The 16,552-nt window shown below is 36.8% G+C and overlaps 1 protein-coding gene across 1 annotated transcript; it reads right to left on the bottom strand.

The window, feature by feature from the left end:
• Positions 1-925: 925 nt before the first annotated feature.
• LOC128566669 (uncharacterized) lies at positions 926-6,458 on the bottom strand. The gene is made up of 2 exons (XM_053563627.1): positions 6,140-6,458; positions 926-2,965 (listed from the first exon to the last, which is right to left on the bottom strand). Exons 1-2 carry the CDS (start codon positions 6,377-6,379, stop codon positions 2,495-2,497), a joined length of 711 nt encoding a protein of 236 aa, XP_053419602.1. The 5' UTR covers positions 6,380-6,458; the 3' UTR covers positions 926-2,494.
• Positions 6,459-16,552: the final 10,094 nt, after the last annotated feature.

Genomic DNA, 16,552 nt, shown 5'->3' with positions numbered 1-16,552 from the left:
ATATTATTTTCCTACCACACCTGAGGTAGAGCTTCCATTAAAAAGTGGAGCTTGGCTGAAGGAAGTGTGCCCCAAACTCTTGCCTTTGTTTTCCTTTATAGAGGCTCTGCATTTCAAAACTAGAAGGAGACATGAAATACTGGTGGCCTTTCTCCCCTAGAGAAATATTGTAGATCTGTATAAAGATTGAGACCATTGTTCTTGCTCGTATGGACTGAGAGTAGAAGATCTAGTAAAAAGAAACAGATCTAGGCTCAAGTGAAATAAACTGGCTATTATTTACTCAACTCAGAAAAACTCAACATTTTTTTGAATAAACATTTCCTTATTTTCTGTAGAACCACAGGACAATTACTGAGACTTTAGTTTGTTTTCATTATTGTTGAGTTGGTAAGATCTATGGAGTTTCTTATGCCACTATTCTAGAAGGCATTCTCCAAGATTAAAAATTGTTTTGGATGTAAATAATGCCCCTTCCAACACAAGTAATTTTTGTGAAAATGATAAACTAATTCTAAAATTTATGTGCAAATTATAATAGAAACAACTAAAGTAGTCAAAATCTTTTAGAAAATAAAGAAAAAATGGATTTTTTTAAATAATTACATTACTAAATGACCCGGCCCGCGGGTCAGTCGACAGGGATACCTGGAGGAGGGGGTGAGAATGGGAAGGGGCAAGGGGTGCAAAGAATGGAGACAAGACAGGAGTCTGATCAAGTCTCGTTTATTGCAAAGTTCTTCCAGGGTATATAAGGGTAGGTGAAGGAGGAGGTTTATGTCACCAGGTATCCAAGCAACCTGGCCTTGGTGGAGATAAGTTCCAATGGCAAGCTTCCAAGTTTCACTCATGTGATTTACGAGAAGAGGCCTGGCGTTTGCAGGGAAATAGAAACTTAGGCCTAACATTTGCAGGGAAATAGAAACTTAAGTCTGTTAGTACCGGAAATAGCACTTGTCCTACAAAATAGATGCTGTGGTGTCAGCCTTCCACAGGTCCCTCTTTTTTATAATATTTTCAAATGTACATTTTACTTTTAAAGTTTTGCCAGCCCGTGACCGAGAGGGTGGGGTGACTGTGTCTGTCTTAGGTTGGGACCACCTTACCATCTCAGCTGATCCTCCTTACCCGTCATGGGATACACGGTAGCTATCTGACTGGGCTCCTGTCTTAGGTTGGTAGGATAAGCAAAGTCTGAGATGAGGGTCCTTGTTACCGTCCTTGACTAGCCAGTCCCCTAAGTAGTTATGGTTATGCGTTCATCTTCCATAGCAAGTCTGTGATAATGAAACTGGAGGGGCTGCATTTTAATAGCATCAATTTGTTGTTTTATAAAGGCCATGACTTTGTTAAAAAGAAAAGGTCCTAGTGACAGTAATATTAGTAAGCCAAGGAGGGGCCCTAAAAATGGAAGGAGATAAGGCAGAAAGCCGTTTAGTCCGCTCCAAAACGGGTTGTCCATAATTTTTCTTTTTCTTTCCTCTAGATTATCTTGTAATTTCTTTATTTTGTCTCAAACAATTCCTGATTTTTTTGCATAAAAGCAGCATTTTTCCTGTAATGCTAAGCAGATGCCTCCTTGGTTAGCCGTTAGAAGATCTAAACCTCTTCTATTCTGTAGTACTACTTCAGTTAAGGAATCTAATTGATCTTGAAGATCTTTAACTGTGCCTGATAGGGCTTGTATATCTTCTGCCATAAGTTGAGATAGTTCTGTATATTTATGTACAGCAATGCCCATACCGGCGGTACCAGTGGCCATGCCAGCAGTGATTCCCAGAGTGGCCAAGAGAGGGAGAAATTGTACAGCCCTTCTAGAACGGCCAGATATATAATCAAAGGATGGTATAGGTAAAGATTCATTTCCATTGACTATATCTATATCGAGTAGTAAAAGGGTGATAGTACATAATCCTGTTCAATTAGTGGGCAGAATGGTATATGCTAAGTTATTGCCACAAACAAATACCATATCATTGGGAGCACACAGGGAATAAGTAATATTGATGATGTCAGTGCAATTGGTCAAAGAGAGTATGCCAATATCAATAGCATAACTGTCGTCTCTATAAGGGGAGACAATACAGGGTGCTTCAGAAAAGACAGGTTGTACTGGTAAAGGCATGATGGGCATGCAGTTATTAGATGATAATCCAATGGAATTAATATTGGTAGCAGTAGGCATAGATAGTCCTAAATGAAGGTATAACCAGCAATTTTGAGCCAAAGAAGGGTTGGATTGATTAAGTAACCTATGTGTGATGTCTAGCATTTTCAGGGTTTGGGGGTCTAGATTCACATCCCTATTTTTGGGTAAAGCTATTGGATGGTAGTTAAATTTAGGAAACATGTGTTTTACAATGTTTTCCAGTTGCTTTTAGACTATATTCTGTCTTACCTGATCTTGGGGTCCACCTCCATCAGAGACATGCACAGGTGGAGTCTTATTCCAGCAAACTGTTTTTCCTACTGTATCGGGACAGCCAGATTGGGCTTATTTATTTGAGGTCCCCTGGACTTGAGGGACTGTGTCCCACTTGCCTCCAAATGTCCCCGAAAAATGTCTGGTCAAGATTGCTGTAAAATAGGTATTATTATCTGTACCAGTACATAGTTGAACCTGCTCATAATAGGTATTATGTACAGATGGATGGCATTCTATACAAGGGCATGGTCCAGGCTTATTATTAAAGATGGGGATAATTTTAGCCTTTTTGCTACAGACCCATGCCTGTGCTCCATGAACATTTTGTCTCATTACTAAGTATGCTATTTTATCACCACAATCTACATTTAGGAGAGGGGTTGTCTCACCGTTCCAGCTGCCACCACGGCACTCGCAAGGAGTACCAGTTAATTTTTGTAAGAGTGCCCGAGCCTCATGGGGATTACCGAAACCACCTTCATTTTTTCGTATCAGGAGAGAGATTCCCAGCAGTAGCCATATCCGGGTGCTCATAGTTACCTGCAAAGAAAAGGAAAGAAAGCCTTCTCAGGGGGTCTCTTGCTCCCTGGATTTAGAGGTGATGATGTTATCTACTTGTTTGACCAGTTGTTCAGGTAACCATCATGCTGCTTCCATCTCCTGTGAATATATGCATACGGCACCTCTACCCCAAATTAAAACCGGATCAGGGCCATGCCATTTATTATCTAATGGATCTTTCCATAGGGCAGTGGCAAAAGCCTGTTTAGTATCTGGGTGCCAGAAGCAGTCTGCTGCAGACCGGCCATCTTGGTAAAATTTGTAAAAAAATTTAAAATGAGTAATGAATGGGATAAGAGATTTCTTGGGGACCCCTTAACAGGGTACCATTCCCCCTTCTTTATTTTTTCTAGAGTGTTTTTAAGAGATAGGTGGGGACGTTCTACTATGCCCTGCCCTTGTGGGTTAAATGGTATACCAGTGACGTGTTTGATACTGAGGTGTTTACAGAAGGCGTTAAATGAATGTCCTGTGTATCCTGGACCATTATCAGTTTTAATTTGTTTAGGGGTTCCTAGTACAGCCATGCTGGCTAGTACATGGGCAATGACATGTTTGCCGGCTTCCTCTGACTGGCCAGTGGCATAAATAAATCCACTGAAGGTATCTATGGTTACATGAACATACTTGAGTTTTCCAAATTCAGGTAGGTGAGTAACATCTATTTGCCAGATGGCATTGGGTATGAGACCTCGAGGATTTACTCCTAGATGGGGAGTAGGGAGTAGAATTACACAAGAAGGGCATTGCTTAACCATGTGGCAGGCTTGTTCTCGGGTAATTTGAAACATGAGTCTAAGGGTGTGAGCGTTCAGATGATGTAATTGGTGAGCAGCGGAGGCTAATGTGATCCGATCAGGCTCTGTGGTGGTTTGGGCAGTATAGACTAAGTGAGTGGCTCCGTCTGCTCTGCGGTTACCATCAGTTAGGGGGCCAGGTAAATTGGAATGAGCTTTAAGGTGTCCAATGAAAAAGGGGAGGGTCCTTTGGTGTATAAGATTTTGGAGTTGCAAGAAAAAGGTAGCAGTTTCTGATACATGTTTGATTTGTGCTGCTGTCTCTAATAAGGGAACTGAATGAGCTAAATAAGCACTATCAGTATAAATATTCAAAGCTCAATTGGGAAATGCGGAGAAAACTGCAATAACTGCTTGAAGTTCTACAATTTGTGCAGAATTTGATTTTACCTGAAATTGCACAATCTCTGTATTAAAGGTGTAAGCTGCATGACCAGAAGAGGAGCCATCTGTGAAAACTAATAAGGCATTGGGCAATGGGGAATTGGAGGTTCTTGTGGGAAATACAAAGTCATGTGTACTAATAAATTGTAATAATTTATTGGGTGGATAATGATTGTCAAGTTTACCTGAATAAGAAGCACAAGCAATAGGCCAATGTTCTGTAGTTTGAAATAACCAATTAATTTGTGCCTGAGAATAAGGCTGTATAATGATATCCGGTTCTTTACCAAAGTAGTTTTTACTATTTTCCCTTCCCATAATGATGATATCCGTGACAGCCTGATAATAGGGATAAATAACTTTCGTGGGAGAAGCAGGTGAGTGGATCCACATTTTGCCAAAATACTGCTGTGGGTGTAAGAGAAGTTTTACAAATGATGTAACTCAGGGGCTGAGTGTAATCTATGGTTGTAACAAATTGTGAATGAATACCTTGTTGTACTAATGCTAAAGCCTGACGGCCTTCTTCTGTTAATGTTCTAGGAGAATTGGGGTTGCTATCGCCTTGTAAAATAGCAAATAAAGGTTTTAAATCCCCTGTGGTTAGTTTTAAGTAAGGTCTAAGCCAGTTTATATCCCCTAAGAGCTTTTGAAAATCATTTAGTGTTTTCAATTTGTCCTATCTGAGGGCAGCTTGAGTATTAGTAATTCTGGGTCCAGTTAGGGAAACCAAGATAAAGGAAAGGATCTTTTAGCTGAACTTTTTCCAGGGCTATTTGAAGTCCCTGGTTTGTGAGGGAGGATGATAAATCACTGTAACATAGTAAAACTTGCTGAGCATTCTGTCCAGCAATAAGAATATCATCCATATAATGAATGATGTACATGGAGTTCCAGCGAAGCCTAGTTTCCTGAATAGCTGCAGCAACAAATTTTTGGCATAAGGTGGGGCTGTTGGCCATGCCCTGTGGTAAAACTTTCCATTGGAATCTTTTCATAGGTTCCTTGAAGTTGATAGAGGGGAGACTGAATGCAAATCTTTTTTGATCTAATGGATGGAGTGGTATAGTGAAAAAACAGTCTTTAAGATCAATGATAATTTTATAGTAACCAAGAGAGATGGCCACAGGAGTGGGTAATCCTGGTTGCAACGCCCCCATGAGGACCATACTGGAGTTTACAGCTCTTAAATCTTGTAATAGTCTCCATCGCCCTGATTTCTTTTTTATGACAAAGATTGGAGTGTTCCATGGGGAGTTGCTTTCCTCTATATCCCCAGCTTTTAGTTGTTCCTGCACTAACTGCTGAGCAGCTTATAATTTTTCTTTTGAGAGGGGCCAATGATCAACCCATACAGGCTCCTCACTTTTCCAAGTGATCCTATCTGCATGGTGTGCAGGAATGTCAATAGCCCTTAAGATAAATTTCCTAGCCCTTTTTTGTCTGTTTTCCAGTAATTTATAGAGGGCTGGGAATACCTGATTCCTCTTTGTTTGATTCCTCATCATTCTCTAGTGAGATAAGATCTTCTTGCTCATTAAGCTGACAGCTAGGAGGAGTGCCTCCAGCAGCCCCAAAATCCTGGGACGGACCTTGGGATTTAATATCCTTTTCTTTGTGGTGATGTAACAGTTCTTATCACTTTTTTATGACATCTGCAACCGCGGGAGAAACACTACGATAGCTAATAATATCATTAATGAGATTCCAGTGCGAGAAAGCAGTGACTGGTATTTTTTCAGGTTCAAATATCTGATAAAAGTCATTTAAAGCATCACCTACTCTTTTCCATCTTTTCTCGTCTATGGTTCCTTCTTGAGGAAACCAAGGACAGACTTCTTTTAAGAAGTCAAAAAATTGAAATAGCTGTTTAATTTTGACCTTTACTCCTCGTGTCTTGAGTGCATCTCTTAACTGTTCCACAAATAACTCATGCTGACTGACTTCTTGCCCCATGATCACTAATACTCACCGAGATCCTCGTTCCAGCACAGCAGGCTACTGCATGGCCAGGTCCGGATGTTTCTCTGAACTGGCCGGCTGCCTCCAGTAGCTTCTTCACCATTTTCCCTCGTATCCAGATCCCTGGTCGGGCACCACATGACCCGGCCCGCGGGTCAGTCGACAGGGATACCTGGAGGAGGGGGTGAGAATGGGAAGGGGCAAGGGGTGCAAAGAATGGAGACAAGACAGGAGTCTGATCAAGTCTCATTTATTGCAAAGTTCTTCCAGGGTATATAAGGGTAGGTGAAGGAGGAGGTTTATGTCACCAGGTATCCAAGCAACCTGGCCTTGGTGGAGATAAGTTCCAAATGGCAAGCTTCCAAGTTTCACTCATGTGATTTACGAGAAGAGGCCTGGCGTTTGCAGGGAAATAGAAACTTAGGCCTAACATTTGCAGGGAAATAGAAACTTAAGTCTGTTAGTACTGGAAATAGCACTTGGCCTACAAAATAGATGCTGTCAGCCTTCCACAACTAAATTTTAAAATTCTCAATGAAGTTCCAGTATACAAGGCAGTTTGTTTTTAATATAAGCACAGACATGGGTCAGCATAATAGGATAAATGGTCCAAAAATAGACCCACAATGTATGGGCAATTGATAAATGAAAAAGTGTCAGGGTCTCACCCAAGAGGCAGGGCCCACTAAGACCTGTGGAACTGGCAGCCACTGACTGAAGAAATATAGAGTCAGAAATGATGGTAAAGAAAGAGACATGAGACACAGAATAGAATTAAAGGTGGGAGCACAGGGTCCATTGCCTGTTTGTGGGATTCTGGCAATGGCATCAAATGTTTGCTCCACTCTGATTTTATTGAAGTCTATTTGCTCAGAAGGTAAGAAGAGGGAGGGAACAAAGATCCCAGCAGTTTCTGAGTAAGCATATGAGCTCCTGTTGTTATTATTATTATCCTTAAGTGTAGCCTTGAGAAATCTGAAATCTGAGCTTTGTATTGGGTGAGCCTCCTGCTTGAGATCACACACACAGATTTCTAGGGAGGTGTGTTAAAATCCACTATTTCCCTATGGTGTAAAATGCCAACAGTGGTAATCTCCTTTGAGGAATAGCTGGAAAAGAGGAATTTTTCACCATCACCACCATAGTGGATCTTCCTCTGTGATAAGGGATATGACTCTTCTGCCCATATCTCAGGGCTCAAGCTACTCCCTTGATCTCTGCCCCAGGCAAATCCAAATCTCCACAATGGGTATCAGTTTAGCCTGTTCGCTAGGCAAGAGATGACCCAGTATCTTTCTAGGTTTTGTCATAGTCTCTTCTATGACCATTTTTCCTCAGACTGCTCACAGACGCAGCAGGGGTGTTTGTAAGCTGTATCCCTAACAGGCTAGAATTTCAGAAAAGACAGGAAGCTTTCTAGCAATGGGCAGCTTAAATGTAAACTAGTTGACTTTTCTTTGTTCGAACTCACTTAGCTTACTTTTTAGTTTACCTCTTTTTCTGAGGGTACTTTCCTTTGCCAAGAATGGAGTTTTTGGTACCCATTCTCCCTGCAAAAAAAGGTACTGAGTGTTTTCAATTAGTGCTGACAGAACAAATTAACATTCTCATGGAAAAAAATGAATTTCAATTTTTATGATGTGTAATTCACCAAAATTAGTTGGAATAATTTTACATGTAAATGCTAAAATTGCATAACTACATAGGAGAACAGTTTAGTTATCTTGAAATAAACAATGGTTGATGATGTCTCATGTGCATGCAGAGACACACAAAAAGACCCAAAACTTTTGCTCTTTGAAAGAGCTGAGAAAATATAAAGAGAAATTATGGGTTTAGTAACTTTGTATAATGCAATTGTAAGGTTTTATATATACTCTGAAACAAATATTTTTTTTAGATATGTATATTATTAATATTTCTTCTCAGTCTTTGTGGGAAATTATTGAAATTGGTACATGTACTTTGTAAAAATTGAAATGTATTCTTCAAAGTATGCTTTACAATTTCTCTAATCATATGCTGGCCTGAATGTGGATAAAAGGAAAATTTCATACACTGTTGATGGAAACATAAATTAGTACAGCCATTATGGAAAATAGTATGGCAGTTTGTCAAAAAATTAAAAATAGAACTACTATATGACCCAGTAATCATACTACTAGGTATATATTCAAAGGAAAATGATATTGGTATGCCAGAGGGGTACTTGCACTGCTATGTTCATTGCAACACCATTCACAATAGCCAAAATATGGTGGAGTCAACCTAAGTGTTCATCAAAGGATGAATGGATAAAGAAAATGTGGCATATATAAATGATGTCATACTGCTATTTAATAGAAAATAATAGAATTCTATCATTGCAGCAACATGGAATAAGTTGGAGTACATTAGGTTAAGTGAAATAAGCCAGGCACAGAAAGATAGATACCATATGATCTCATTCATATGTGAAATTTAAAGAATTTGAACTTGTAGAAGGAGAGTCAAACAGTGATTACCAAAGGCTGAGATGGTTAGGGGGACATGGGGAAAGAGAGATTAGTCAATGAATACAAAGTTATAGTTGGATAAGAGAAATAAAGTTCCGGTATTCTACTGTACATTGGGATGCCATTATGATTAGAAATACCACTGAAAGAGATAAAAAACAGACAATACTATATAATTCAGTATGATAAATTAAAATTTGCACATAGGAATTATTTAACAACGTTTATGAAGACATTAAAAAGATGAACTTACATTGAATATATGAGTAATAGGATGATGAATGTATTACATATATTAGATTTCTCCTCTCCTTTTCTCCAAAATTATAACCTTAAAATAAATTCCAAAGTGAACTTTGACATTTCAGCATCCTTAAGAATACTAAATATTGAAACGAAAGTCATTATAGACAATTTATAGAAGAGAAAGTTAGGCATTTTTTTATATGATTCAAAATGTTACCTTAAAATGTATGGTGACTTTAGTAAGCACATTGACTTAAAGAAACATAAATTATTACTTCAAAACGTATGGCAAAGTATATCAAATTAGCATTATTTAACATGTCTGTGATAGCCAAAACAAAGTGATTGTTTTATATTTGGCACAGAATATTGTTCCATTAATTTCACTGATAACATGTAAGCTTGCTGTTCTTTGTTTTCCACTTGGATGATTTCCAAAATTCAAAGATCAAGAGGGATGTTTCCCATTGTATTTTGAAACTGAATGCTATAAGAATGAAAAATTCCTTTACATATATTGCTTCCACAAGTGTTAAGCAAGAAAATGCCTTAATTCCATCAAGAAGGACAACTTTGAAAATGAATTATAAGTACTACTGTTTATAATAAGAGTTTTTCCATTTTTGAAATTCATCATTTAAAAATTTTTGGCTTTATTGAGTCAAATGTTCAAAGTGTTTTAGCTTTAGGATATAAAAATAAAGTATACAATAATTTCCTTAAAATTTTTTTAAAAAGGTAAAAGAACATAAGGTGTCTTTGCTCTTGCATTCTAAATCATAAATGCTTCCTTAAAAATTGTATTTTGAAGACCTTTAAGCCTAAAGAATACTTAACTTGCCTTAAATAGAAACACTAACTTCAAGAAAAAAATTTTCAGCAATGGGCACAGCTGTCTTCCCAACACTGAAAACATAAATACCACTCTGACACTATGGCACACATATAGCAGTGTTAACATACTTCTTTTGGACTGGCAATATTATTTATGATCTTTCTTAATTAGTTGTTCTTAAAACGAGGAAAGCTGATAAAGTGAATTCTTTCATCATATACATATATTATTAAATTTTCTCCAAAATGGTAAGAAAACTGTGAGAGATTTCCAAGGTGGAAAGAGAGCTTCTTAGGAAAACAAAAAAAAGCAAAACAAAAACAAGAGAAAACAACAAACCAAACATACATTGAGCACTTTGGCTTAACCAGAATTTTTCTAAGTGTATTAAATTACCTCTAATCTTCACAACAATACTTCGTTTAGATATTTTCTCCATTTTAGGGAGGAAAATAGTGAAGTATTAAAAATGAAAAATGGTTTCCTCTATTTTAAACAGCTAGTTATTGGCAAGACAAGGATGTATCTTGAGGCCAGTCTAACTTCAATGTCTGGGAAGTGACCACCATCCTTCAACACGTACTGTTCCCTTATCCAGGAATTTCAGTGCTAAAGAGAAGAAAAAATTATTTGGTAAATTTTGGATGCTTCATATCATGAAAAAGTGGCAAAGGTATTTATGAGATTGTTGATTTCTACCAGCACATGTCATTTTCTATCATTTGTTTAGAAATGACAGAAAAAATACATTTAAAATTTGGAGTTCAGTAATGATGAAGAAATTAATGGGTTCATGAGTAAAAGAGAAGAAAAGCAAAATAATAAATAGCAATGCAAACAAATATTTATGAAGATTAAATATTTTACTTCACATTAAGGAGTTTAATAAAAGTAGATAATATAAGAAAATTATTTATGTTGAATTCATGAAGAATTAGCTTAAAAATAAAATTATCATATGGACATAAATAGCCAGATTAGAAACTTGGATTTAAATAATGTACATTTTATAGATCAGAATAATGCTACAGCTAGAAAAATTTTCATTTGGCTGCTATAGCCCATTACTGATAGATGCATAACACAGTGGACGAGTGTTTGGGAAATAGTCCATATTACTAACAGTAAAATGAAACATATTTTAAAATGTTTTAGAGAAAACCAAAAAATGATCTTCATATTCATTTCTGACCAATTAATATAACATAGATTGTCTTACCAATCTATTTATCAATTGAAATTTCAAAGTCATTTATTCTGTTAATAGTCTTTATATAAATACTATTTTTTCCTGTTCTCCAAATTAAGAGAGACTAGTCATGGGTATTCTATGTAAATTATGAAAAAACTCTGCAATACTTAAGATCCCACATTACTTTTTACAAAAATTATCCTCTTGGAATAGGAAATTTCTAGCTAGTATGTCAGTTGTTATTTTGCTAATAAACAGCATTACATTTGAACTATTGCTGTAAAGTAAAATGAAGAAGACTGTTCAAATGTGTGGGCCAAATTTAAATTTAAAACTTTTCTGAAGAAGACAGGTGCACGGCCTACAGACATATGAAAAAATGCTCATCATCTTTAATCATCAGAGAAACGCAAATCAAAACTACTTTGAGGTATCATCTAACTCCAGTAAGATTAGCCCATATCACAAAATCCCAAGACCAAAGATGTTGGTGTGGATGTGGAGAAAAGGGAACACTTCTACACTGCTGGTGGGAATGAAAATTAATACATTCCTTTTGGAAAGATGTTTGGAGAACACGTAGAGATCTAAAAATAGATCTGCCATTCAATCCTATAATTCCTGTACTAGGTATATACCCAGAAGACCAAAAATCACATTATAACAAAGGTATTTGTACATGAATGGATTAACAAATTTATATTTTTAAAAGCAAATATTCATATGTTTCTGGCATGATAAAACAGAAAGAAATATTTTTCCTATATATTAATAGCTTCCTATATTCATATAGGAAATAATAGTTCTATGTATCATAATTTAAATAATGTGTTAAGCAGTCAGGTCTTTCTCATCAAAATTTTATCCTTGAGTATTTTAACATACAAACTCATTTGCTGTACAATTGTTGTTTTCTCCATTAATAATTTTGTAAAATATTCTGAAATTTTACTAACTCCTCAGTTGTATTTGTAATACATGAATTATAAAAGCATTGCATTTTGCTATTGGTGCATGACACGTTGCTATTATTGGTATTTTTACATAAATATATATAATACACACACACACACACACACATATATATATATATAGTTTGAACTTTTGGAAGCTTTAGCTGTGCTGTCAACTTTAGAAAAAATATCCTAGCTTACTGTGCTGAGTTGGCATTGTACAGAAATTAACAGCCATATTAGTCTAGAAACAATTTTTTTTTTAATTTGTACAGGGGTAACACACGGTATTAATAAGGTATTATCAACATGAATTTGATTGCAGAAAATTATAAAGTATTCTCTAAATAAAAAATGGAAGCATTGCTTTTAAAACAATCAAAGATAATTTGTGGTATATGTATACCATGGACTACTATTCAGCCATTAAAATGATGGAGACTTTATATCTTTTACATTAATCTGGATGGAGTAAAAGAACATTCTACTTAAATAAATATCACAAGAATGAAAAAAGCATGTATCCAATGTACTCAATACTACAATGAAAATGGTATATGAGGGCGGCGCCTGTGGCTCAGTCGGTAAGGCGCCGGCCCCATATACCGAGGGTGGCGGGTTCAAACCCGGCCCCAGCCAAACTGCAACCAAAAAATAGCTGGGCATTGTGGCGGGCGCCTGTAGTCCCAGCTACTCGGGAGGCTGAGCCAAGAGAATCGCTTAAGCCCAGGAGTTGGAGGTTGCTGTGAGCCGTGTGAGGCCACGGCACTCTACTGAGGGCCATAAAGTGAGACTCTGTCTCTACAAAAAAAAGAAAGAAAATGGTATATGAACAATTACATCCCCACACGAGAGAAAAACATAAGTCAATTCAAATAGAGGGCAGGGGAAGGAGAGGGGGAGGAGGGGGATTGGTAAACTATCACTTAATTGACACAATGTAAGAGTATATGTTACACCTCCTGGACAAAGGGCTCAACTACAACTCAGGCATACACACACATATAGAAATACAATGTAATCATGAAGAGCCATTAAATATCTCAAGACTGAAACATGGTTTGATTCATATAGGCATTTAAGATAAACATTCTAGATTGCACAGGAGAAAATCAAAAGGAAAAACGAATTAAAAAACCATTTAGAAAATATATTTTATATATTTTTTATTTATTTTATATATTTATCTAAGATATGGTGGCAAATCCTACTAAAAATACCTTTATAGAAGTCATATGTGAGGCAGTGAGCAAATTACTAACTCTTAAACCGCAGATAAAGTCCAAGGTGTGTTGAAAACACTACTTACTCAGTGAAATATGAAGAAGATGCTTCAGGAATGATAGTTGAGACAAACGGACGATATGGCCTGGTGAAAACAGATGCAAAAGTTTGATACTTTAGAGGAAAGTGGTGACAAAAGCATCAATGCTGCCCATGCAAAGCTACTACTCCATTTTATAACTTGGTGCTTGGCTATAAGGAAAACATTGTAAATTTCATTCTTATGTCTGTAAAAGTTGAGCAATAACCTAACCTAACTTGAATGGTATCCCCAAGCAACTCCTTTAGAAAGAGGTAAGAAAGGAAGGGTGGAACTTGTATCAGATATCATCTGCATATGGCGGAGCAAGAAGGGAAGAATGGGCTCTCCACACCTCAACTGTATTTGTTCAAGTCAGAGGTCTCAGATGATAGAAAGAGGTAACTTTTCACACACTGCGTAATTTTTCCAAAGAAAAAAAATCACCCTGCATTTTTTTACTCAACAAGTATCAGTCATCAGAAGATTATACTAATTTTCAGAGGACTTTCAAAATTGGAAAATTTTAGTTTCTAGTTTACTTCATTTAGTTAAATTTTATTTTCCAACAACCTTAACGGGAATCAAACTTTATATTATCCTCTGTTAATTACCACAAAGCATTTATTTTCTGCCTCCTCCCTTTTTATAAAAACTTTTCTTTGTTTGTTTGTTTTTGCAGTTTCTGGCCAGGGCCGGGCTTGAACCCACCAACCCTAGTGCATGGGGCTGGCGCCCTACTCCTTTGAGCCACAAGTGCCACCTGAAACATTTCTTTTTTTTTTTTTTTTTCAAGAATCCAATTCTCCCTCCAGTAACAATACACTTTAGGAAAGTCTAAGATTTAAGGGTAGAGAACAAAGTAAGTGTGTCCATAATTTAGGCAATAAAGAGGGGATAATTGGTTCTTGCCAATAGATTTTGAAAGGAAGTGTGACAAGTGTCTTTAAGACATAATGCTATGAAAAAAAAAAATTAAAAAAAAGAAAGCTCTGACTACTTGACCAAGAATACTGTAGTGTGAATACAGAAGAGAAGAATGTTGGAACCACTAAAAACATTACATTCAGCAGAAGGTGCTTAATAATTTAGATTAAGTCCAGAGAAAATAAGATATAGCAGAAGCTCTAGGATTTTGCTCCATATAAGAAAAGAGTAAAATCACATAAATAAAATCACACAAATGATGACAGAAAAGTTGGGATTACAGACCTAAAATTCAGGAGATTTTCTAAAGATAATGATAAATGTTTGGAAGTGAGACACAGTGAATTGAGAATTAGCATGGTGGAAATGTTGGGCATTTCCTTAAGATGTAGTAATAAATACCATCTAACTCCAGTAAGAGTAGCCCACATCACAAAATCCCAAAACTACAGATGTTGGTGTGGATGTGGAGAAAAGGGAACACTTCTGCACTGCTGGTGGGAATGCAAGCTAGTACGTTCCTTTTGGAAGGAAGTTTGGAGAACATACTAAATGTAGACCTGCCGTTTGATCCTGCAATTCCTCTTCTAGGTGTATATCCAAAAGACTGAAAATCATTTAGCAACAAAGATATTTGCACCAGATTGTTCATTGCAGCTCAGTTCATAATTGCCAAGTCTTGGAAGAAGCCCAAGTGCCCATCGATCCATGAATGGATTAATAAATCATGGTATATATATACCATGGAATACTATGCAGCATTAAAAAATGGAGACTTTACCTCTTTTATGTTTACATGGATGGAGCTGGAAAATATTCTTCTTAGTAAAGTATCTCAGGAATGGAAAAAAATTATCCAAAGTACTCAGTACTGCTATGAAACCAATTTATAATCACTCACACTTTCATATGAAAGATGAATCACAACTATAGCCTAGGATGAATGTGGGAATGGGAAGGGGAGGGAAAGGGAGGTGGGTGGTTTGATGGAGGGTTAGTAGGGGACCACACCTATGGAGCACATTGCAAGTGCAAGTTGGATCTGTCATGTGTAGAACACAAATGTCTTAACACTATAATTGGGTAAATGAGGTGAAGGCTATGTTAGTTAGTAGGATGTAAGCACTCCAATTTGTATAAATTATCAACACATTGAATCCCATAATGGCATAAATGTATTAATGATCTATGTACAAATGACTTAATAAAATAAAAAAATAAAAGTTGTAGTAATAAAATGGTTTTAGGACACAGCCATACACAGAAGGCAAATAATTACATCAGAAGAAGAGAGGCAGGAAGAGTTTGAGAGGTCGGTGACCCAGCTAACAAACAGAGAAATCAAGGAGAAAGAAAGAAAGGAAAATTATTAGCTAATGTGGAAATAATTGCGTGGAAGGAATACTGTACAGAGTTCAAAAAGTTTAGAACTGAGGAAAGGTCTTTGGATTTCTTTATTAGAAAATGAGAAGCAAATTTCTTTTCTTTTTTTTTTTTTTTGTAGAGACAGAGTGTCACTTTATGGCCCTCGGTAGAGAGCCATGGCCTCACACAGCTCACAGCAACCTCCAACTCCTGGGCTTAAGCCATGCTCTTGCCTCAGTCTCCCGAGTAGCTGGGACTACATGCACCCACCACAACGCCCGGCTATTTTTTGGTTGCAGTTCAGCCGGGGCCGGGTTTGAACCCGCCACCCTTGGTATATGGGGCCGGCGCCTTACCGACTGAGCCACAGGCGCTGCCCAGAAAATGAGAAGCAAATTTCTAATGTGCATTTTAAGTAGTGGCTTTATGAAGATAATTTTAATTGCATCTCACACAAATGGCTCTCATGGTGAAATATGTTAGACATTTAAAGGAAATGTTTAAGGAACACGGATGTGGGAAACGGGTACAAGGTAAATGGCTTATTCTTCATGTGAGCATTGGACACATCATGACTGCTTTTACTTTTTATTCTCAGCACAGAAATGTGTTAATCACAGCAGGGTTGTCCCAGTCAATATCCACAAGCATGTGATATAAACAAATGTGGAATTGGATTAATAGAAACATTTTGAAAGCTCTGCTGAACTAGCAACAGCTGCCTGAGAGTAATGACTTTAGGAGCGCAGGTCTTCAGCATTTTATACTGTTGTTCCCAGAAGCAATAATACTTTCAAGCATTACATTGGCAGTGACACCCATACAATTTAAAAAAAAATACTCAGTGGGAAGGAAATGCTCAATTTGAATGAAAATTTCATTCCAGCTTTTGAAATTATAATACAAACTGCTTTAAAAGAGAAGTATTTCATTTCAGACTTACATCGACATGCTATTTTAACAAAGATTATATCATTAAACCACATTAAATTTGATCAAGAATTGTGAAGGGAATGTATAAGCATTTTATATTCAGGTTTATCAATTTTCTCTTTAATCCAGGAAATTAGATGTGAGTTGTTCATTTACTAATTGGGGAGGATTATA

The sequence above is a fragment of the Nycticebus coucang genome, chromosome 15, assembly GCF_027406575.1.
Source record: "Nycticebus coucang isolate mNycCou1 chromosome 15, mNycCou1.pri, whole genome shotgun sequence".
Lineage (NCBI taxonomy): Eukaryota > Metazoa > Chordata > Mammalia > Primates > Lorisidae > Nycticebus > Nycticebus coucang.
The sequence above is the reverse complement of the archived record's forward strand: the minus strand, read 5'-3'. Positions and strand labels throughout refer to the sequence as shown.